At 43.2% G+C, this 25348-nt stretch overlaps 3 protein-coding genes across 3 annotated transcripts in view; 1 reads left to right on the plus strand and 2 right to left on the minus strand.

The window, feature by feature from the left end:
- vgf (VGF nerve growth factor inducible) overlaps positions 1–9936 on the minus strand; it is a 150876-nt gene extending 140940 nt beyond the window's left edge. Inside the window, exon 1 of the mRNA XM_084002888.1 lies at positions 9929–9936. The gene's annotated coding sequence lies outside the window, so the exon portion shown is untranslated. The remainder of the gene's footprint in view (positions 1–9928) is intronic.
- Positions 197–4028, plus strand: mpdu1b (mannose-P-dolichol utilization defect 1b). Its single transcript, XM_084002946.1, has 7 exons — positions 197–336; positions 1673–1738; positions 1948–2080; positions 2348–2433; positions 2732–2850; positions 3081–3191; positions 3296–4028. The coding sequence occupies exons 1-7, from the start codon at positions 210–212 to the stop codon at positions 3416–3418; spliced, it is 765 nt and encodes a 254-aa protein (XP_083859072.1). The 5' UTR covers positions 197–209; the 3' UTR covers positions 3419–4028.
- Positions 9937–17720: 7784 nt separating the features above from the next.
- sox19b (SRY-box transcription factor 19b) lies at positions 17721–23083 on the minus strand. Its single transcript, XM_084002660.1, has 2 exons — positions 22083–23083; positions 17721–19975 (listed from the first exon to the last, which is right to left on the minus strand). The coding sequence occupies exons 1-2, from the start codon at positions 22739–22741 to the stop codon at positions 19717–19719; spliced, it is 918 nt and encodes a 305-aa protein (XP_083858786.1). The 5' UTR covers positions 22742–23083; the 3' UTR covers positions 17721–19716.
- Between the last annotated feature and the right edge of the window lie 2265 nt (positions 23084–25348).

Below are 25348 nucleotides of genomic sequence, written 5' to 3' on the forward strand. Positions count from 1 at the left end.
ATTATTATTATTATTATTATTATTTCAAATAGTTACATTACTTATTACACGTTTACAAAGGGTAACTACCGTAGTCGTCTGTAACGTATTACATTTCCCAACATTGCTAGTTTGTGTGTTCAACCAGCGGAACCTTTGTGTTACCATGTGAACTGGTGGGACTCTTTTTGTGTTACACACTGGACGTCAACGTCACAATAATCTCCATAATGGCGGAGGGAGCTGTTTTGATTGAGCGCTCGTCCTTTATGGATCCGTTTAAAGGACTCCTGCTGACGTATTTCATGCCAGAATCATGTTACGACGAGTTCTTCCTCAACTTCAACCTTCTGGACGGTGAGTGGCTCGTTATGGTTCAATGTCGCGAGCTCGGTGACCTAAAACACATTATGGCGGAACGTCATCAACTGCTGTCACCTCGACGAGATGTGGACGAAACTTCAGAAAAACAGAGAGGCTTTTAGTTGTATGAACGCAAAATGTTAAATATGAATATATGAATTAAATTAATTTGCCAGCAATTAAGCAAGCTGCCCCGGTTAAAAGTAAATATACTATGTATATTAAATGCTAGTACTTCAGTGTACTTGCAGACACGAATCATCAGTGTACAGTGTTGGAACATCTAATGTTGTAGTAAATGTATTTAAGATGAATTCATTTGAAAACAAAGTGTATTTAGTGTACTTTTATCTGCTAAAATTGGACAACTTCAAGTATACTTAGTACACCTGGTCATGTGTGTACTAATACACATGCTTAAAAGTAAATTAAACATATATTGTATCTTGTTAACATATAAGCAGTATACCATTAATATATCCTTGTTGTAATAATAGTATGCTCAATTGCATTTCTGTTTTTTTCCAATGAATTAATTTGTAAAATATTCTTCCACTGGATTGTTACAATAATTTTTTTGAGTATATATTTTAAATGTACATATGTTAGTATGTTAGTATATATTTTCAATAAACGAATGAAAATGAAAATATATTTAAAAAGCTTTTTCCATGTTTGCTGAAGTTATTGACTGACTATACAGCTCCGGGTTGTTTTGGAAGGGAGGTTTTGTTTAACAAATTCATGGATGCAAAACTTTGCAAAACAATATCATGAGATGGGCTTGAAAATACTTTTCTTCATATAAGTGGTGCTGAAAACTATGTTTAACATGCAGCACAGTATCAAGCAGCACAACATTTAAAAGCACACGTTAACTTGAATACTGACGGAAATGGATATTACCTCAGATTTTAATTACGCAACTTAGTGTATCCTGTGTCAATATTTGACAAAGACTTTACACTCACGGCCCAACCGACTCTTGTTCACAGCAACAAAGTTTGGCAGCTTGGCTGTAACAATGGTTTAGGTGAAGCTCAGCCTCACTGAGTCCACGGTGACTTATCAGACTTATTTAAACCACCGTATGACACAGACTAGTTCCTGGACCGTCCTGCTCTCCCAAATACTCACTAGAGCGCCACACGTGGATTCATCCACCGCTGAAAATAGTCCCAAACAAATGTACAAATTCTTCATGATTAAGTAACATTATTTAAATTGCAGTGTCACTGATTTAATGTGTGTGTGTGTGTGTGTGTGTGTACTTTGATGTGGTCTAAGTACACACACCAGCTAATCTTTCTTTTTTTCTATTTTGTTGCAGTACCATGTCTGAAGATTGTACTGAGCAAAGGTCTGGGGATCGGCATCATCCTGGGATCCGTGATGGGTAAGTGTGTGTGTGTGTGTGTGTGTGTGTGTGTGTGTGTGTGTGTGTGTGTGTGTGTGTGTGTGTCAAATTATCAAGACCAAATATCAGCAGATAACGGAGCAACCTTAATGTTTACACAATGTATTCTTATTATAATCATGTTTAATGCTAATCAGCATCAGTTTTAAATGTGTAATTCATCTTTGTAATTCTCTCCTTGTTCACAGTGAAGCTGCCTCAGATCCTCAAGCTGATGGGAGCAAAGAGCGCTGAGGGGCTCAGCTTCCAGACTGTGCTGCTGGAGCTGCTGGCCATCACAGGAACGATGGCCTACAGTATCGCGAACAAGTTCCCTTTCAGGTTATATATATATATAAATATATATATATATCCATATTCACATCAACTCCGAAGTAGACACGGGATGATATGAACATTTCACAACACATTATCCCGACCAAAAAAACATGCTTAAAACTCTTAAAGAGGCAGGAAAACCCTAAATCAAACAAACTGTATGTTGATTAAGCTGAAGTTCTCCACCTTTTCTGTGTGATATGTTGAGTAACACATGTAGTAACACATGTAGTAACACATGTAGTAACGTGGTGGTGGATGTTTCATCAGTGCCTGGGGCGAAGCTCTGTTCCTCATGCTGCAGACCGTCGTCATCGGCTTCCTCATTCAGCACTATAACGGAAGAACCAGCAGAGGTACGACCGCATTCACACACTGTTTAAGGACAGAACTGACTTCAGCATCTGTGTACTGAAGAGTTGTGGAGTAGATATGGACAGAAGCCACCGCCTGTATTATCAGACGACCAGACAACATGGTGCATTTTTAAGTAAACTAAAGAGTGCGTTGGTGATCGGTGTGATTTGTCCATTTTGATTGCCGACTGGTCTAAACTGGATACAACTCAGCCAATGTGAATCTGTGAACCAAAGCCAGATTGAGTCCAAACCAGATCCTCTAAACTCAGATCATTGTTTGTTTCTTCTCTGCCAGGCCTCGTGTTTATGGTTGTGTATTTCGGCCTGCTGGTCCTCCTGCTGTCTCCGGTCACTCCCATGTCAGTGGTTACCTTCTTGCAGGCCTCCAACATGCCAGCCATCATCATCGGCAGGGTAGGCCGAACACCACCAGTCTAATGCATTCATAGGAATAGAATCAATGTCATATTTGTGTTTATTACTATACTTTTTTGACCATGTTTGACTCATGTTCGAGACGTTTTCATCAGTGTTAACAGTTCCCATGGAATCAGTTTCAATGTTACAGATGTATTGTATAGTAAAATACAGTAAGTAGATGTGCAAAAACGCCAGGAGAAAGTGACCCCATGTGTTTGTCTCAGCTGATCCAGGCGGTCGCTAACTTCCGTAACGGTCACACCGGCCAGCTGTCTGCCGTCTCCGTCTTCCTGCTGTTTGCTGGATCCCTCGCCCGCATCTTAACCTCACTACAGGTAACAGGACGCCTGTGTGTTTCCATCTGTAATGACCTCATCAGTCCGCGTTGACACGTCAGTTACACGCATGGATTGTTCTGAGTCATGTCGTCTTCCCACAGGAAACTGGAGACCAGCTGATGGCCCTCACCTACATCATATCTTCCTCCTGTAACGGCATCATCGCTCTGCAGGTTCTCTACTACTGGAACAGCTCCCCGGGAAGCAAAAAGAAGAGGGAGTAGGCAGAGGACAGTCGCTAATCTTCAATCATAGAGCAACACTTTCTTTCCATATCTGACTTTCTCAAAGAGGTGTCTACAAAACTGTAACAGGTGAAATGAATGTAAGCACTGAGAAGTGTGGGGGCATTGAATCTGCTGGACACTTGACTTGAGCAGACCTTCCATGTGGACCCGCTGGCTTCATGATTCTGATCTTTATTAGCTGGTTCTGTTGCTGGTGTTTAGCTGTGAGCGAGGCTGCTGGGTCCAGACTGCAGGAAACTCACTACATTCCTCTTGATCCTCTTCACAGTGGCGCTGGTGTGTTCAAATGTTTGGAGATTTTTGTGTAGCGCCTCCGATTACTGTCTAATCATCACGGTTATTTTTGTGTTTCGCTCTTGGATGCATGTAAAGAATGATTTATTTCATCATTTAACATAAACATGAGCCCCTATAATTGTAAGGTCCATTCTGTGTGAGAGGAGGTTTTATGGGCTGACATTGATGCCTCCATGAACGGTTACATTTCAAAATGTGTACAGCATGAAGAACATTTCCACTTATTCATGACACGTATGACAATTACCAAAAGAGAGTTTTACAAAGTCAATAAAGTTTCCTGATGCTGCTCATGTTTCCCGGAGACACCTTCCTCTAAACCGCTCTGTGATGAGTCATTACGTAACATGTTCGATGTTGATGCTGCACCGAGCCAAGATACGTATAATATAATAAGTAATGCACGCATGTCGGTAAACTACTACTGAGGTCAGAGGAGCTAAACGAGTTCCAAACATCGTCGGATCACAGAAGGTTATGTTTTTGTGTAGTTTTTTTAAATCCATTAGCACAGCGGGCCTGAATGTTTATAACATCATGGGTGTTAAAAATGAAAAACGTATTAGTCACCTGATGGTGGCTTGAGGAGGAACTTTACTCGAGTTCAGAGGAAAAAAGAAAAGTAAAAATAAGGCAAGGTTTGTCTCTTTGGGTGATGCTCCCATTTATTGCAACAAAAAAGGTTATTAACAAACAGAAAAATGACCATGTAGGTGATGTGGATCTGGCTGTCGGTAAAGTTCGTCCTCAAACCACCATCAGGTGACTAAAAGGTTTTGTTTTTAGACCACCATCCAACTCAAACTAATCACCACTCATATCAGGCAGCTGGGCTGCAGGGTGTCAACCAAACAAAAGAAAAAGGTGCTGCACCCTTGTGGTCAAAATAAAACTTGCACAAGACACTAACTAAAAGGTGGCTCCGAAAATGGGTATATGATGAATCAATTTGTATGATGTAGTATGTTCCGTCTACAAGGGATGCAGGATTGTTTTCCTGAGGTCGGAGCATCGATCCCCAAATATCACTACTACTGATGCCACGTCTCATTTGTGTAGATGGATTCTGTTGTCTATAGGATCGATACCAGTTTCAGTTGAACCCATTCAATTAAAGAAATCATTCTGTCAGTGCTAAATTCTTCCACTCATCTTGATTGTTGACCTTTGGCAAATAATTCAGTGCTCATGAAAATGTATTTGGATTGAGCTCGTTGATGATGCATTCACTTGATGAGTGTTTGAAAGATAGGTGTTCGACTTTTTCCAACTTATTAATTACATTTTATGTATGTTACGGCACCGAGTCAAAATGCCACAAAGGCCAAGAACAAAACCAGGTTCAAATGCAAAAATGATTTGTTTCCCAACAGAAAGGACTAAACCTGGACAACCAAAGGGTCAGATGGGCTGGTGAAAATAAGAATAACGGATGCTCTGGCCAACCACACAATGGGCCGTCGGACCGGAGACTCTAAACTACATAAATGATGAAGTAAACTTGAAACAAAGCCACGAAAACAGTAATGCCAGCCCATCCTTCCCAAACAAAGTTAGATGAAATGAAAATGAAAACTACATAAAGAAAATTATGCAATGAAACAAACGAAAACAACAGTCTGAGAGGGAAGAGAGAACCAGACTAGGAGGGCAGAGCTCTCTTTATAAGCTGAGGCCTCATCAGGCCAACATGGTGCAGCTTGGGCTTCAATCAGCCAATCAGGGTTCAGAAACAGCCTGAGGTCCTAATGGAGTATTATTAATATTAACACAAGAAGAGGGAGCGCATAACAATGTACTTTGCTTTTTTTTTTATTTTGCATACTATACTATAATTTTATGACTTTTTTTGAAAAAGTGATTGTATTACTTTTTTAAAATGTTTGACATACTATAGGCCTACTATGCCCTTTTATATTTTTATATATTTATATATATATTTTTTATACTATACTTTCATGGCTTTATTCGACAAAACTTTTTAATGGCATTTTCCATCATACTTATCTTTGCCGTTTTCCTGCCTTCTTTTCTACATAATTTACTTCTTTTTTTTCTTTTTCTGACATGCCATACCATATACTGTATATACAGTATTATACAGTATATTAAATGTAACATGCTAGTACAGTCCTGCTTGTACAGGTGCGTATAGAACAGGTATGGGGCTGAAGGAGGGAATAGTTAGAGGAGGAGGGACAGTGGGGGGGGGGGGGGGGGGGGTGTCACATGGTTGATGGTGGGGGGAACGGGGCCCCCGCAGCCAAAGCTGCTGGAGAAAGAATCCAACTGGTTAACAGTGGCCATCACACTGTGTTTTCCACGGTGTGAGGAGACGATTGGACGGTAACGTCAGCGGACGCATTCACACGTCGCTCACCGGCCGCCGTGTCCACGGCTTGACTTGTCACCCCTGACAAGGCGGGACTCGTACCTGGTGCTGGTCCGTCACTCAGCGGGCCTTTGGTTGAGGGTGCTGTGGGTTCAGATGTCTCCGGTCACGCTAATCAGACCGGTCGTGGGCACAATGAGGGATGTCACAGGAGAAGGAAGGTCTTTTCATCTCACTTGAGGACTTGTCTCCTTCCCTCTCCGTCCCGGTCCGTTCCCCTCCAAATTAAAAGAGTCCCCTTCACCGCTCCCCTCTCTGCAGGTTTAATGTAATTACGACTTGGAACAGCAGAGGCTGCTCTTGCTGTTGCTGGGGATCCGACTCAGACACCGTCTTTCTTCCCACCACCACTCACTATGTTCTTCATTTAATCACATATGCAGTATCATGATGTTCAGCTATCTGCTGCACCTCACAGTTTAAGAGCATCCAATGAGCTGATTTGATTTGACTCAGCTCACTTTCCAATCGTTCGTTTCTCTCACTCAGGAGTCTAAATGATATGTGCATGCCAGTGTGGCAAAGGTCAGAGTGGTTAAAAGTAAATGATGGGGGAAATAAAGATAACTGAGGGAAGGAACTAACTTAGGGGCCAACAACGCCACCTGGGGGCTCGCACCAAATGAATACCAAATGTAATCAAGGGCACAGAGTAGAGACTGATGAGGCAGAGATGGTGAACATAGAATGAATGTTTTATTTTATTAATAATATGTAAAGGAAACAGGAAAACTGGAAGGGACTTCAAACAGTACAAAAATACATTTTATCAATAGAACCCAATCAAAAAGAAGTCGATACTAAAACATTAATGAAATGAGTGTAATAAACTAAAATCAGTGGGCTGGGGCCTTAATAGGGATGACTACTGGAAAGAACCAGCACCCCACTACTCTGGAGGACACTACAAACATTAAAACATGCACTAAAAGAGCCCCAGTGCCAACTTGAATTCAAGAGGAGTAAGGGTCCACCACGGTGCCTAGCCTCCCACCCAGAAGACCAAGAAAAGAAAACACACTTGCTGAAACAAAGAAAATCAAAAGTGAACGAAAAACCAACAACCCAATTGATAATTAAACAACCTCAAAACACACACGCAAAGATTAAAAATGTATTCCCAGTTAACAAACTTAATCAGAAAGAAAAAAGCAAACCTAACCTAAAACAAAGCAAAACAGAACAGCAGCAGGTGGAGCAATCAACCACCACCAGGGCCCAGCAAGAGGCGCGCGGCCGTTTCTCAATACCCAGTACGCCAAGTTCGAACTCGTGAACTCCGGGAGTCTAGACTTGCGGAGTTCAGTTGGAAGAACGAACTCCCGGGGTACGGGAGGACGGGAGAACGGTGTTTTTCTGCATTTGGAACAGGAACGTACTTGATGACGTCATCGTTTTTGCCGGTTGACGGCGTTCAACTTCCGGTTATTTTCACTGGTTAAAATAAAATAAACACTATAAAAAACAACTCCGTTTCATTTGTATATTTTATTATATATTATATGAGGATATAATATGATGTTTTCTTTTTATACAAATATGAATATAAATGTTTGGGAACAACCGGGAATACGGGCGGATTACGTAAACACGACAAAACGCTTTAGTATAACGTTATAGTTGTATAAAAATATAAAAACCCTCCCTTAAAATGGACCGATTAGTCCGATATCACAGCCTAAAGGGTTTCGTTCAGAGACCAAAGTCTGCCTTTTAGACGCACAGAAAACAGCATTGCTTTACCACACTACAATCATACAAGACCAGCGTCAGATTTCAGAGGGTCACGCCGGGACAAGGCAGTCATCAGCGGGGTAGCAGTAATGCTAAGTGCCCGGGCCAACTTGCTAGCGGCTAGCGAGGTAGCTAGCCGTGATAGCCGTTAGCGGCGAAAACGTCGGAATAAAAACTACGTGCTACAGTAATAAATCACCCACAGCACCGATTTGAAGTTGTAAAAATGACATTCCCGCACAAATACATAAAAACATTTATTCACCCCAAAACAGTAGAATTTCAAAACTTCTAACGTTAACAATTGTGCGTCTTCTCCTCCGCCATTGCTTTATTGAAATGCATTCTGGGATACGTAACTGCCCAAAGTCCACACAAGTCTCCTCCGATGCATCCTCGGTGAAATGGGCGGGGCAAGAACACATCCGGGGTATTTGACCGTACTTGGCCAGATGCGAACTTTGAATTGTAACAGTACTCGGTCCGACGCTGATGACGTTTCTCAAGTCCACAAGAACAGAAGTACAGAGAAGAACGCATATTGAGAAACGGTCAAGCCAGCTGAGGCCTTTTATACTGCACCTGGGCAGGGGGCGGAGCTAAGGTGGGAGTTTGGCTGGACTACCTGGATACGTTCACAACACCTCACTCTGCTTCACTGCACCACTCATTTTAAAGCTTAAGCTTTTCCCTTCGATGTGAACTTTACAACAAAAAAAATGGAAGAAAACTCAAAATGTCAAAATGTCATATCGTGCCCAACTTTAAACTTTTGTACGGATGTCAGTTTTTGAGTCACTACAATAGTCTGTATGTGGCCTGCAACAGACTGGCGTGTTTTCAGCCTCGCTGATTGCCAGAAATGACTTTTGTAGTTGATCGACCGAGGAGGGAGGAATCAATGAAGATACATAGCCTATGTCTTCTAGGAGAAATGGACGGTCTACAAGCCAACGATAGGATAAGAACTACCACACTGAGAATAGTACAGGAACAAAATGTAGAGACATGGCAATCCAGCGTGTTCTTTTTTTATTGTTCTTCTTTTTTTTCCATATTGTGTCTAAAATTCTAAAAGTGTGAATCACTGAAGCCACAAGAGGTGCTGGAGCATAGTCCAGACCACAACATCCAGTATATTAGGCTGAGGAGACCAGCAGTACGTGAGATACGCTGCAGACAGACACATAGATGCACATTCACACATACACGCACACACATGACTAAGTGCATAATCTCCATAAACATACCAATACTCCCAGTAAAACCCCATAAAAACGGTTTAACGTAGTGTTGAACAGCCGTTTGTTCCCCGTCGTCACCGGTGCGTACCAGAGTTCAGCGGTGGGACGGAGCAGGTTGGCTGCCTGGGATCAACAACGGCGTTTTTTTTTTTTTGTGAAAAAGCAAAGAAAGGGAAAGCGATTTTAATGAGGAGGATGGGGTGAGGGGTGAGTAGCCGCAAGGCTGGCTCATATCTGATTGTGGAGCAGAGATGGTGCAGATTGGTGTGTTTGTTGGGCGCGATCACCTGCCACTATTCATCTTGGGAGGTCCCCCGGCCCTCCTCAGATCCAGACTGGTCTCACAACTCCACCGCCGCTCTGTCCTGACTCGGCTGAAGCCTTGCCGGGGCTGGTTTTAGCTGCAGGTGAGCTATGAGGCATCTAAAATAGGACCAGAACAATGATATCCACCTAAAGAATCTTTATTAGAAGTTTTGTGCGTAACTTTTTAAAAACAATGAGTCACTGGTGTTTGTCTTTAAATCTTTATCTCACCTGTAATCGGATTATGTGTGGGTCGCTCCTATCATCATCATCAACAACAAGCCGCATGTTGATCTCAGACTATCTACAAAGCTGAATGGAGTGAAGGGGGTGGAGTGGAGGAGAATGGAAACACTGATGAAGATGAAGTGTGCCGACGCTCCTTTCATCTGCTCATGAGGCTTCGTGGCTGAATGAGGTAAACATCTGTTTATCGGAGCATCTAGAAACGCAGGGTGTTTCTGTGGTGGAGATAACCAACCGTACAGACTGACAGACTGACGGACTGACAACTTCTTTCAGCCTCCATCCATTGTGCTATTATTACACTAGTTAACTTCTGTGTGAGTAGTTTACCCTCTGAATGGTGATACAATATATCAAATATATTAAAACTCTTAACGCTATGCTTCTCCACTTAGGGACCACATTTCCCATAAAACCTGTTGCTTTCTTGCTTCCCCTTTGGCCCCCTTCTTCACTTTTAATGGTGCTTTGTTATGGCAGTGTGTGTGTGTGTGTGTGTGTGTGTGTGTGTGTGTGTGTGTGTGTGTGTGTGTGTGTGTGTGATGAACGAATATTTACCTCCATCTGCTGACAGAAATCTGAGGAGAAATATTCACTTTATGAACTGGGAAGAAGCAAATGTGTCCGCTATGTCTGAGAAAGCATTTTAGTGTCTTATTTAAAGTCGAGCTGAAAAGAAAAATGCATTTTCAACCATTCTAAATCATATCTCAGTCATTGTTCACCTATTAAACAACATATGACGTAAGAATGTCAAAAAAAAAATGTATTTCGTGGTATTTTTCAGCAAAAAATGCCCCCAAAAGTTTCTCTGTGGGAAACTACATGACTCATGCTTACATGAACCGATTTCAGCCAATTATATCGTGGCATCCATCCATCAATCAATGTGCAATGACGGCTGTGGAAAGACGTTCCTCCCAACGTCACGCCTGCTGATCCTGTTTCACCGGGAAATACTTCTGATGCGATAGATACTCGAGGAAACCGGTTTCAGCTCGTCTTTAACGACTCTTATTGTGTTCGTACAGAAAACCTCAATGTGAAATTTGTTATTGATTATCCCTGACAAATTGTTATAATGTTAGACAAGATGAGACGGAACTTCGATGATCTCGAGGAACATTCTTGTGCCAGAGAACTCAAAACAAAACAATATATAGTGTATATATACTGTTTTTTTATTGAATATTATATCTATTCATATTATTGTTCTTATTATAACATTATGTATATTAGTGTTTCTTTTTCTGTAATGAAATATCAGATTATTTTACATCTTGGAAACTGCAGCAGTTATTTAATTGAGAGGGTTACAAAGAATAATATCCTTTGGAACAGCTAACATCTAAAAAGTTGTATTTTTTTGTTACAAGCCAACAAGATCAGAAACTTAATCTTTAATCTATCTTGTATTGTATGAACTTATCATAAACTGTATATGTTTAGGTCAAATCTGAAAACTGTCAGTAACGTGTGAAGTAGGCCTACAATATCTCCCTCCGGAGTGTTGAAGAATAACTTCATATAAACTACAAAACTTTAATTAAAAAGTAAAGTATATCCCTGAAGATTTAACCTGGGTTTAAGGTGGCAGCCTGTTACTTTTCCACTGCTGGTCCAGTTGAACCAGTCATACAACGCCCTGCTATCTACTGGAAGGTGCTTTACATTCATTAAACTACTCCAGGCCTAAACAGTAAGGGTTGCCATGGGCAACAGGGGTGTGCGTGACATTTTGAGGGCCTGTTGCTCTGACCTGATAGCGGCACCCAGCTACAGCCAAAAAAATAGGTGCTTAGTCATTGTTTATTGCATTATTAATGATTATATGAGTGAGTTTTAATTTAAAATAAGAAATGTACTGTTTTAGTAAATAGCCTGTAACATAAGGTTTGTTGAATAAATTAAAACAGATGAAATATGAAAACCATGTTTCTTCAATATCTTTTGGAAAACATTTTTAATTGTTTAAAAGTAGCTACGTCATTTTAAAACACTGTGCCAGAGCTGTTTTTGTCCCACGGAAGCATGCCTAGCATGAAAAACTAGCCAATAAAAGTCTGGATGATGTGGTGATTTCATTTGTTGTAACTTTAGTAATAATGGTCTACTTGTATTTATGCACAGTATGCAGCCACAAAATAACACAGGGCAGCTCAGCCGTGTGCAGTGCATTGCAGTGATTCTTAGCCTTTAGTTGCCATCGGTAGCAACCAGATTTTTAATATCTGTCGTTTTAGTGATATTTACTTATTACTGTCACAGAACCAGACGATGTGTTGACAGGTTTACTCATAGCTGAGGGGCATCTGCTTTAGTGACAATGGAGAAGCAATCTGTGAGGATTTGGGGTGAAAAGTTTGACTAGCCTTTGAGCTGGATGGAAAATGATGATGTAAGACACCTCAACATCCTGCAGAACCTGAAAAACTCCATCTAAGTGCCGGTCCATTTACCAACCAGGGCGGCTGTGGCTCAGAGAGGGAGTCATTTTCCATCCGGCGGTTCGATCCCAGGCAGCATGTTTGCCTATTCTATATACTCATTCTATTTGTCTCCGTCCTATGAACGTAGCAAACATCGTGATCAAATTAATTATATTTGGTTAAATCTTTCTGTACACAAAAAAACAGAAAAAAAGAAGCTCTGCCGTCGCTTTACCGGGTCACTCCTCTCACAGATCCACCTTCTCTTCACCTCAGGGAGTGCCTCTCCCCACCTTCTGCACACACACACATCATTAGGGTTACCTGTCAGTCAAGTCTTTCACGGCTTAGCAAACAGTTCCCTCTATTAGTGGCAGGCGGCCTGTATCTGCTGACAGCCCTGCTGGCCATCATGGTGGTCCATCTGATTCCAAAGGCTCACATTTCTGAATCCTGCAACCCTGAAGTGTGTTATCTTTACTGAACTGATGATTACTCAAACAGGTTTTTTTCTGTGGGTGACGGCCTGCTCCAACGAAATATAGGCTCTATATATATCTTTTTTTTTTTTTTAAAGATTGTCGTTTGCACATACTTCTCATGGAGGAAGTGACTTCTGCTGTTTCCAGACAAAACAATGATCCTTATCGCAGCTTGAGCGTTCCCCGGCCTCGCTCTGTGCGTGTGCGTGCCCTCCCAGCCATCGCATGCCACCGGCTTCACGCTCAAAAAAATGCAGTAGATCTCCTGTTCAGGGTGACGCTCATCGCAACCGAAGTGGCAAGCTGCCAGAACGGCAGCTATTCACGCACCCATTCACCTGCGTGCCAGCGAACAACAGCGCAGCCCGACCAACCACCTGTGGAGGAAAGGTGTGCGTGGGCGAGTCTATCCGCGTGTCTGCACAAAGACCGGAATCAGGGGAAATCCTTCAGTTCAACTAGGGTGTTATTAGGGTTTATGGTTACCACCATGTTTGAATTGGATTAATTTATATTAATACTTCATTCAAATAAGTAACACATTTAGAATCAGCTAGCCACTCTTTGACTCTTTCATACACCCTAGCTCTAATCACGTAGCCACAAATACTCTTTGTGGGTTTTTTGTACTAAAGAGGCTGTAAATTTGGAAGATACTCACTGAATTTGTCTAACTCTGGGACACTTTGGGTTATGCCCAGCACCGATAAATCCCACGGTAAGGGAAGACATACTGAGGTAGCTGAGAAATCTGTGTCAGTCAGGAAAAGTAGCTTCTGTTTATTTATAGCCTCAGACACCAGGGTGCTGTCTGCTAGAAAGATCACTGGAGGTAAAATATTTTCTATTTTGTCTTCTACAGGCTGCAACCTCCGGGTCTGAAAAGTGAGGACAAAGCTGTGTCTTAAAGTTGCATTCTCTCTGCTGGCCATCAGGGGGCAACTCCTCTGGTTGCAAAAAGAAGTCTGATTGCATTTAATTTTAAACATTGTAAACCTGAGTTTATGTTCTCCATCTTTAGTTTCAAGTCTTCTTCAATCCAGCATGATGTTCATCAAGTGTATTTTATTTTCCTTATTGTAAAGCACTTTGTTCTACTTTCTTGCATGAAAGGTGCTTTACAATTACGTGTATTATTATTATTATTATCATTATTATTATTATTATTATTATTATTATTATTATCTCAGACTGCTGAGGCTTCGTTTAAACATCAGATTAACTTTGGAATGTCATTTTGCACGTAACAAGCACTGTGAATCTTTTTCCCATCAGTATGAACAAGAGGAATGATTACAGGAAGTAAAACCAGTTACCGGCACTGGACTTGTTTTAACAACGAACCTATCCTTTAACTGTCATGAAGGCCAGAAGATACTTCTCTGCTCTCAAACCCAGCAGACTTTCTTCACCACCGAATGAACAACACAGTCTCACGGCAGTTTGTGAAATTGTCATTTTGTTCGTGTCGATCAGCACGACTTTCAACTAATTTATTTCAACTGGAGGTATAATTTGTGCCCACACCAACACACCAACACACCAACACAAACAAACATTAGGTTGAGGAAACAAAAAAAGGGCAATTAGCTCCCTGTGAACAAAACCAATGGATTGCATTTGGTTTGTTTCTGGTTTGTGTAATTGTACAGAAGCATAGACTGTATATAAGAAGTGGACATAGTATTGGGAGCAGTGGTAGCGACGGTAACGATGGTAGCGAGGTCACGTTAGCAACCTGTCAGTTAGCAGGTAGCCCCACCCCTAAAGCATCCCCTGCTTTCTGGTCTGGTGGACTCTAAATGGACCATAATGTACTAAATGAACATCATGCTGGATTGAAGAAGACTTGAAACTATTGAGACCATAAATTCATGTTTTCAATGTTTACTGAGATAATACATCAAGAGAGAAGTAGACGAGACAAGACTTCTTTTTGCAACCAGAGGAGTCGCCCCCTGAAGGCCAGTAGGGAGAATGCAAGTTTAAGGCACTTTAGCTTTGGCTTCACTTCAGAACCGGATGTTACTGAGTGCAGTACATCACATCAGTGGTGAGAGGAAGGACTCAGCAAGTAAAGAAGAGAATAAAATACAAATGTGTGTGTATGCTCAGCTCCACATGAGCATCTTAAAATTAATTTTGATAGATTTTTTTCAAATAAGTCAGATTTCTGACTGAGTACTTAAATCCGTGTTTCTCGCGGCCCTAATCCTCTCCTGTCTCTGCCTGCATAGGACGACTGTTTGCCCTGCTATGCAAGCAGATAAGAGTTGTGTCCGTGCTGCTGCAGGAATGCAGCAGGTACCATACATTAAAAACCCAGGCCGTGTTTCCATGACTGCTTTTGAAGTGCTGGTTTCCTGGAGCAGTGTTGCCAAACTCATTCCTGTCTTTTTGTGCTGATATAATTCCTAATTCCTCCTCTTACTTGTAGGAATGTTCATTGAAGAAAGAGACAACGGCAGCCAGTGAATGAGAGCTTGACCTGCCAGCGAGCGAGCATAAATTACCGTCGCAGGAGACGAGCTGGGATTCAAATACAATCGCTGCAAAAACATGGAGGTTATGACTAGATTGTGTGTGTCACCAGTAAATGCCGATTCACACTTAAAAAAAAAAAAAAAAACTCTGTTGGTAACCACCACCTGATTCTCTCTCTCTCTCCCACACACACACACACACACACAGCCTGACCACAGCTCTTTGTGGAGACTTTTAAGTCACTCTCGGCAGATCCATGGCAACCACTTGTTGAAGCCTCACTGCTTGTTGCTAAGTGATGGGATGTATTGGACCAGAAAATCCTTTCCATTGACACTCCCTCCTCCCCCTTCTCCACCCACTCCGCTCCTCACCCCATCCCTCCCCACCCATGGACCGCAGCCAAAACAACCCACATATATGCTCAAGCTTCCGCTAGTTACACGGCGAGAAATGCTCCTTTGGTACTTTGCCAAATTCAACCTGCTGTTCACCAAACGAGGTTAAAAGGTGCTATTCTAACTTTTGCTTATTGAGAAGGTTCGACATATTCCCATGCTTACTAAGAATGTGAGGAGAGAGGGGGAAACGATTCACAGCATTCAAATTAAGTGGGATCACCCAGGGGTCTTTGCTCAGATTTCCCAGCTTCTAATTACAGATTTGGTTTATATCGTTAAGAAAATAACTTTTTGAAGAACCCTACTTTGTGTCTATGTCGTTCCATGAGTTCTTCAGATAGTTTCTAAAGGTTCTTAATGGGGTTCAAGGGGTGCTTGAAAGACTCAGGAAGTTCCAGACACGGGTTCAGGGGGTCCAGGAAGGAATATAAATAAAAGTTCCTATGATTTGAGTATAATTTGCATCTCTATGAATCTCTTGCACACATAAACAATGAGCTCAAATCTACCATATCACCATCACCTGTGAAATTCAATCACATTCAGATAAAGTTTGAGAAGCTACATGGTTTTTCGCCGACCCCCCTCTGCATCTGTTCTCTCCTCCGGTTGATCCTGGTGCCCTCGCCTCCTCTCCCCCCTCCTCGCCCCCCTCTCCCCTCCCCTCAGTGACCGATTAGCCGGTGCGGGGTTCTCTCCCATTTCCATGAGAAAGGCGGCGGTCGGTGAAAGGGTTAAGCCAGAGGACGAAGCCCCCAAAAAGCAGCCCTAATTTTCTGCCCGGCGGGGGAGTGGGGGAAGCGGGGAGAGGGAACAAAGACGCCCGGGGGAGGAGCGGAGACTCCGGCTTTACTATATGCACCTGCGGCCTGAAAAGCCGCGGACAATGCGCCTCCGACACGGCCAATTACGAACGGGCCATCCACCCGCTTTCTCTGTGGAGAGACGGGGGAGGAGGGGGCGGGGGGACGGAGAAAGTGAATTTTAAAAGGGGGTAAAGATAAGAAAGTAAATAATCGAGCTTTAAATCATCCCAGGCACTATAGACTGCTGCCGGCCCCCATTCACCCTCACCCATCACATCTTCCCGCCCCGGCAAGACACCCATGTTCTCCCACTAATGTTCACTTTTGTCCCGGGCTTTAGTGCGCGCGGCCCCGGCCGGAGTGACGGCTCCGCCCGGGAGGACGCTGTGGGAGCGGGGAGAGGTCGGTGCTGATGGCTGGTATGCCATTCTTACTTTCTCTAATGATTGGGATGGATGAGGTCATGTTTTGAAGCAACAGCTGAGAAACACCGAAATTCATCTGGTGACACGCAGATAACCAGCTTTTCCAGTTCATCTGTGATTATCAGGCCACGGCTTCAATAAAGGGGGGATTATAATAAACACAATAACGGGATAACTGGAAGCACAGAAATCATGTGTATGTCTGGCCAATGTTGATAATCATTCTGGTGTGTTTAAGAATGACAGAAAGAAATGAAAGAAAGACTGAGTTTTAAATTTATGTAAACTGTAGTTTCCTATTTCAGTTTGTCATTGATTTCCATTCATTTGAGGGACATTAAAAGTGTTTTCAACACCAAGCTTTATTATTTTAGAATAAATCTGCATATCCACAGATAATCACATTTTAACGAAAACTTTTGCAGATGTGGTGTTCACTGCATCATTTACACGTTATGTGTCCGAAACGATTTATAATTGTTTTTCATCATGTGGGAATTTTTCAATGCTACAAAAACAATGTTTAAGATTTGAAGCTCACATTTGTAAAATGGTCAGCTGTTTATATATAAAAGCAGACAACATGCTTTTAAGGGGATAAAACTGACAATAACACTGGTCAGGTCCTCTAATGTTACTAAGGCACTACTTCCCCTCAGTGGCACCTTTATTAGCCTTTACACTAATGTTATGTTCAGTTGAGACACTGTTTAATGCTTTTATTAATGACGTCATGGTTAGTGGGGACTGTTGTCTTTATAGTCCACCTATAAATTTAAATGAACACCTCAAATCAGCTGATGAAGACTGTGATAGCTTCTGTCAAATCTAGTAAGTGGACCTTGAGAATGGATTTGTTCTTTTGGCCAAATTGAGCATTATAACCTTTAAAAGGTCACATCTGTATCTTTTGTAAAAGTAGACCTAATAAAGTGGCCACTGAATGTTTTGGTTATGTGAAATATGTATTTTATCTCAATTCTTCATCATAAAATGCTGTTGGACTAAAAATACACAGTTGACGTGACATCGTTGATGAAAAAAAGAATTTGTACTTTTTATTAATATTGTCATGAATGCCATAACAAAGTTTTTTTAATCAAAAAGGAATCAAGACTCTTAGTATAAGAGCCTAAAAATGTATACATTATTTACATGAAATGCTACATACAGTATCTATGGCAGCATTTACATACAAGAGAATTCATTCTAAAAATAGAGATACAAGTCAGTATAAAAGTTAAAACACTTGGGTAACAATGTAAACATTCACGCATTACTTTAATTAAACTGCTCTCCCTTTTTCCAAAAATAATAATAAGTAAGGCATCTGTTTCCAGTGCATGTCGAGTTAGTAATGGAATGCTTCAAATGTTAAACTGTCGGAATAATCTACCACATTCAATATTCACAGTTTTTTTCTCTTCTGTAGGTTGAAAATAAAACGTTCCCTTTAGGTCCATAGCAGCACTAGTAAGCAGACAGCAGGCTAGACAGACACATAGATCATTAACAGTACTTTGAGAGACCCAGGATTAAAAGCACTTGTTATTTTATCGTAGGATAGAAACCCTGAAAACGTTTCCTGGAGATTGAACTGACTTTGATACATTCTCTTTACTGGTAGTAAAAACACAAACAATTGACAGGTTGTTAACAAAACAAAAGAAACATGCCTGGAAGGCCTTTTCGTCGATCCAGTTTACTTGGTGGAAGACATAAACCTGCAAGTTTTAATCTGCTATTTTGGAATAAAACAACTGAAATGTAGCATTTCATATTAAATTTCATTCACGTACTGAAAAAGCCTATAAATCAATATAACTCTTGCCTAGAGCAGAGTGACGATGAATACACAGAGCGACTCAGGGTGCTGCCGGCACAACGCGTCTGAACATTTACGTCTGAAAGATTAACATCTACAAACTAATCATAGCAAATAAAACTCATACAGCCATCAAAGAAAAACAGCGTCACCTCGGCCCAGACTGAGTACAGCGGTGGTGACCGAGGACGCTGGACCTGACTGAAATGTAGGATCGAGAACCGGCCTGGTTCTACGTTCTACAGCGACACCACAGATCATAGAAGCCGGTGTGTGTGTGTCCTGTGGATGCAGTGCTGATTGTCCCAACAGGTGGGGTTTTTCCCACCCATGTCATCCAACAAGATTTCAGTTCAAACAGAAAAATAAAAGAGCACTTAACCAAAGCCAAGGCACAAAGAGTTCATTTAAAAAAAGAAAAAAAAAAGCTCTGTCATTCAAGTTGTGCATTTCCTTCCCATTATGCCCACCGCCGGCTCCCGGCTGTTCTCCAGCTCCGCTCACACATCGGGACAACAAATAACAACCAGAGCGCTTCAGCTCGGTGATTTGTCCGTCACCAGCTGAGAGACTGTGATCCCCGACCAGGTTGCCAGCTCATTTAGTCTGTGCTGTGGTTGGAGACAGCGGGGACTGGCTCCCTGGAGGACCGACCCGGCTAACCGGCCCAGTCCCCCGGCACTGACTGGGTATGGTGGAACTGTCACGAGTGCCGTTGTCACAAGTGTTTTAGAGTGGAATTAAAAAAGGAGTCTTTTGACTTTTTATGGATAAGTTCTAAAATAAAAAAAAAAGACTAGAAGACAAAAAAAAAAAAAGACAGAAGTAACATGTCCTTATATGTACACAATAAACAGACGTGGACCCCCGTCTTCACTGCAGTCCTTCATGGAGAGAAGTCTGCTGGAGGGTGGTGGGGCAGGGAGGGGGCTGCGCTCTGTACGGGCAGGGTGGTGCTGCTGCTGCTGGTGGTGGTGGGTGTGGTTGGCATTTATCTTAACTGATGTGGCACCAAAGAGGTAGAAAAACAGCTCATCAATGAATAAAAATGAAGTCGCCACTTGTGTGACTACTGAATGCTCTTTGCTTTGCCAGTCTAAAGTCCCCCACACCCGACGTCCGTCTCCCGTCCAGCCAGCTGTGCGTCCGGAGCATTTCTGGTCCTCCCACTCGGTCCGCCGCCCCACCCCCCCACTGCCAGTCCTAGATGTGTGTGAGCGGGACGGTTCCAGTGAGGTAGTGCTGCTGGACGCTGGTGTAGCCCCGCTGTGCTGCCGTGGGGTCGCCGGCGTCCCCTCCCGGTCCGGGGATGTACATGCTGATCATGTCCCTGAGGTCGCCCTGCAAAGGGCCCCGGTGGTGGTTCGGTGTGCCCGTCGGAGGCGAGTGGGACACCGGTTCTGCTTTCACCATGGACATGACGGGGCTCGGCTGCTGGGGGCTGCTGCTGTAGGACATGGGGCTGTGGGGGGGGACGACCATACGAGTTAGAGCAGTATAGAGCAGTTACATTTACATGTCTAAACAGAGTACTGCACAATATCTCCAGCTGTACGGTCAAAAACAAACGTCAAAATATGTAGATCCTAAAGACGACAACCACCGTCCCAAATCAGCAACATTAAAACTAAAGAACTGAGGAAAAACAAACTCTACTGAGAGCGTTTGATTTTCAGGGAGGTTGAGGAAAGCTGCGTCTACTCGAGTACAACTTTCAGTCTTCTGTGCTCCTTCATGCTTTCACTAACTTAACTAAGCTTTTCTCTGGTCCAAGAGCTACGAGAGAAGGCTTAGAAAGGAAGCGATGCCTCTTGATCACCGTCACGTCATTGGTCTTTTGATGCAACATAAACCAATGTGGGGTTAGAGGACATTAGAGCTGCTGTACTGCCACTGTAATCCTGATGAGACCCTGAGGCTTGGGACATACCAGGTACACCTGAATACTAATGGATTTAGAAAGATCAGACCGCCAGGAGACATAATGGAGGAGAATGAGAGTGCAGCACAAGTCATGGTGATGAGTCATCTAATAAAGCTCATTGGGTCTACTTCCATTAAATGCTACAGAAGTTTAATAGTTAATTGGAGATAAACTATTTGAGAATATTTCCCCCCCATTCTATTTTTTTGCTATACAACTTAAAAACTACATTTTTGAGTGTCTCGACCAATTTATGGTGTGAAAACGATGGCGTGTTACTGGGTGTTGTTTAAAACCGGACGGGACGGTGGGACAGGCATCAACAAGTTTGGCTTTCGACACGACTCGAAGGTTCTGACAACCGAGCAAACCGCTAATCAAAACATCTTTCAGGGAAACTTTAAAAAAAAAAAAAAAAAAAAGAAGGATTCACCTGCTGGAGAAGAAAGATGTCTGACATGTTAACGCTGCCGTTGAGTCACCAGTCAAATGATCTGATACTGGAATAGATTTCTATCAACCATCCATCCAAAGTGTTCAGACTTTGTACTTTTTTTTGGGGGGGGGGGCGTGGGACCTATAAAGGCAGGAGGCAAAGACCCAGGAGTGTAAACTGGGACAATGGTAGCGGGAATAGGGGATTGTGGGTAGAGGACCACACACAGAGCGGCCCTTCCTACCGTCAAGTCATCCTGATCAACATTCCAGGCAGGACCCAGCCCAGAGCCGAGCGTCACGCGCATAACAAGTAGGCAGCAGACTGAAGCCTGTTGTTCCAACGTAGGCAGAGTTCCTCAGTGACTCAATGGCACTGAATGCGCTCTCTCACCCTCTCTCCCTCACCCTCTCTCTCCCCACTTCCACCTGATTAAAGGCTCAGTTTTTAAGTGCTGCATTAACATCAGCTGCAGTCTCCAGATCGACCGTTCCTCATCACTCAGCCCGTTCTTACTCCCTCCTGTATTTTAACAGTCATTCAGACTCCATGAAGACGTTGTTAAACACAATTAAGGCGTGCACGTGTAACCGTTTCTCCCCACTTTGGTTTATGTCAGATAATTCACTCTTATCTAGGAGGCGTACATGTATAGACTGTAAATGGGAAGCAGGGACTAGAAGTGTGTTCAGACAGAGCAAATGATAAAAAGCTCAATAGAAATACATAATGCATATTGTAAACGCCTCTTCTGCGCATGCTCTAACACTATTTGAAAATGTAGAAGACGCACCTCTCTCTCCTCCACTGGTTATCATTTAAAAAGAGATCACGTGATTTTATACATTATTTTAAATGAGGACGTCATCAGGTCTTGTGTGTTGACTGTAGTGACTCGTACTGGTACATTTTAATGTAACTTTGATTTATTGCTTTTTTAAAGCGCCAGACTGAGTGACGCAGGTGGATCCGGCCTCCAGGGCGCGTTGGGGGACCTGGTTTAACGGCTTTCTGAGATTATTAATCATCATCATCTTCTTTTTCAAATAATTACACAATTAGCCTGTGAAATTACTGAAAAATGTTAAATAATAGGGAAATTACACCCGACTCACACGTATAGGCGCGGATTAGTTTCTCCAGCAGGTGCCATCATTAAATACACGTTTTGTAATCTGGTCACGTTCTCATGCAAAACACCCGACTCACCTGTACGAATTGGCTCCGTTCATGTACGTCTGCGCTGCCGTCATAGCAGGTGGGTACTGGAGGGCTGACAGGTCGTACCGGTGGAGCTGCTGCGTGTAGCCGAGCGCCTCGCCCTGCATGCCGGCGTACCCCCCGGTGGGGCCCCAGCCGTAGCTGTCCATCCTCGGACTGCCACCTTGGCCTTGCGCCGCCGCCAGCAGGTTCCCCGCCGATAGCGGGTACTTGCCCACCTGGGTGTCCTTCTTGAGCAGGGGCTTGGTCTTGCGGCGTGGCTTGTACTTGTAGTCGGGGTACTCCTTCATGTGGACCGCCCGGAGCCGCTTGGCCTCGTCGATGAAAGGCCGCTTCTCGGCGTCGGTCAGCAGCTTCCACTCGGCTCCCAGCCGCTTGCTGATCTCGGAGTTGTGCATTTTGGGGTTTTCTTGGGCCATCTTGCGCCTCTGTCCCCTGGACCAGACCATGAAGGCGTTCATGGGCCGCTTCACTTTATCCATGGGGTCCACTCCGGGCGCGCAGGCCGTCTTGGAGCCCGGGTGAGAGTTGCCATTGCCGCCCATGCCCCCGGTCATGTTGCCGGTGACCGGCGACATCCCCTGGGACGTCTGGTGAGAGGGGGGCTGGCCGGTCGGCTTCAGCTCGTGCTCCATCATGCTGTACATGTTGGGACGGATGCGGCGAAGTTGAGGCGAGTTGCTGAAGAGTTGAGACGCGGAGCCTTTTGTCGCCGTCCACCTGGCGACTTGTGGCCGGGTTTCCCTGCAGATTCGACCGGGTGATGCGAATCAACTAATTACACGCGACGCACCGCAAAAAAAAACACCGCAACGGACGAGCCGGCTGTGTGTTTTTCTTCTCTTAGAGGATAAACGTGGTTGTGTCAGTCATTACTTTGACACTAAAACACAGTGACGGGACTCACAAGTCAGCAGCTGCCTCTCCGCGGTGCTGTGAAATAGTTCTCGGCGGATAACCACTTGTTGTCAGGCGGCCAACTCACACACTGAACTCATCTGCCCGTTCACTCCAAAAGTTGCCGTGTTCTCGTGCACTGGGCCCGGAGCGGACCAATGGGAGAGCGAGGAGCCTCGGCCCGTGTGTGTGTGCGTGCGCGCGCGCGCATTTGCAACTGAATAGGCTCCGAGGGTGCGCGAGACACTTGTTGATGACGGTGGTTGGAGAGACGGGAGGCATTTGAGGGAGACAAGTATCTTAATATTCTATTAGCCGGATGAGATTGTTCTCATCGAGGTTCTTTAATTGCAGCTAATTCTCTAAACATTAACACAGTTTAATATTTTTTAAATCCATTTTAATTATTCAGTTTACAAAACACATCAATACATTTTAATTAAAAAAAAAAGTACGAGCTAAACATTAAAGTAAAATAACATTTAAAGTTACATTTTATATTACTAAATAAAATCTAATCTAAAATCTAAATTTAAAATTTGCCAAAAGAAGTAAGAAGAAGGAACCTGAAATTATTGCAAATCTAATTTTTTTCTCACTAAAGCTTGATAAGAGTTTGTTGTGTGCTTTTCCAGAAAAACAGCAGTCTGTATTTCAACATAACAGAAAAATGAATAAAGAGAACATCCCATATCCAAAGTTATGTAGCACAAAAACATCCAGATGTCTTTATATTGTGGCCAGATTAGGCCCCTTTCAGGGCCCCTGTTGACCTCCACATCCTCCCGTTCTGCATGTGTATGTACCCCGTTGTGTCTAAGTATCCATCAGGTACAGTGAGGACCACAGACAACAAATGGCAGCTCCATTATGTTTTTGCCTGGAGGCCCTGATACCTCTCACTTTAACGGTTTTAAAAGTAGACTCTGACACAGTGCCCCTCCGCACCACAGATATCTGCAGCCCTTGGGGGCCCATAAGGGTCTGGGTCCTCAATTGTTCCCCGCTCTGCCTGGGCGATTATCCAAAAGGTCACTATCATTTTAGGGCAACTAAAAGTGAACCTTTTGTTCACCGAGATGAGCTTCTTTGTCATAACTTTATTAACTCAATCATTATGCAAATCAATTGCTTTTTTTTTCAATATAACGCTTTGCCATTAAAGTGGCCCCGACTCAATCAAAAGCAACATTATTATTAGTCCAGCTAACAGCAAATGAAATGCTTGTTGTGTCTCCTTTAAAGCCAAGCTTTTGAGAAGCCTGGCCCTCTTTTCAGAGGATTGTGCTGAAGACATGTCCCTATACACGGGTATTGATTCGGCTACAATGGCACACAGAGTTACTTCAGAGCTGCGGGAGAATGAGGAAGATCTTTGTTGGTTTATAGACCTCTTCTTTTGCTGTCCTCCAGAGTCTTTGTTGCTCGAAAAAAAAAAGCCCACAAGGACCGCGCAGGGACATCGCCCATAGTTGGCTTCAGTGATAGCAGATAAGTCCATCCGTTCAGCCTGACGTGTTAACACACAGCATAGCAAATTGTTTCATTTAGAAGAGGAGTTGTTCATTCATTAATCATAGAGAAGCAGTTAACATTTAAATATTGTGACGTCGTTGAATGTAGAAGCTCTTTTTTTGTGGACCATTACATCAGTCGTAATAATGCACATGGCTAAACCGAGCTGGTGGTCCCCCATTAACTCATCCCATTCCTCCCACCCTCTATGTGGTCGTTTGGTTTAACGTGTTCATTTATATGCAACATGAGTACCAAACTGATTAGGAAGTCAAGCAGTTCATCTTGTGCGTAATATTCCCAAATGAATTGGGTAAAAAGCAGATTCACGTGTATTTCTCGTTGCATTGATGGCTGGTGTTTTATTGCATTGGGAGGTGTTGGTGTTTCCTGGCGGGGTTGCTGGTCTCTGTGTGTTTACCCCCCTCTGATGAGTGAAAGCACTGTCAGCACAGCTGGGGGGGTGATGGAGGAGGCCAGTTTAACTCAAGAGCTACACTCAGTTAGTTTCTGGGACATCAACGCAAAGATCCACCTGTAGAAAAGATCTCAAATCAAAGATCCACCTGTCGTCTTCATCGCGATGTTTACAATAAGACGGGAAATCAGTATCAACACTCTGCTCTGACTCTTTTCAAGTTTTATTGAAGTGGTCGCCACGGCGATGGAGGGGTCATTGAACTACCTAAAAAGATTTGGTAGGGGATTCAAGAGGATCCTGAAGCAGATTCAGAACTGGATTCAGTAAAATGCCGTCATGCCAATTTGGAGGGACCACGTCTCATAGTGACTTTTTTAAATCTCCATGTCTTTACTGTTGAAAAGATGCATGATGGTGTTGC

The sequence above is a fragment of the Eutrigla gurnardus genome, assembly GCF_963514095.1.
Source record: "Eutrigla gurnardus genome assembly, chromosome: 23".
In the NCBI taxonomy this organism is placed as follows: Eukaryota; Metazoa; Chordata; class Actinopteri; order Perciformes; family Triglidae; genus Eutrigla; species Eutrigla gurnardus.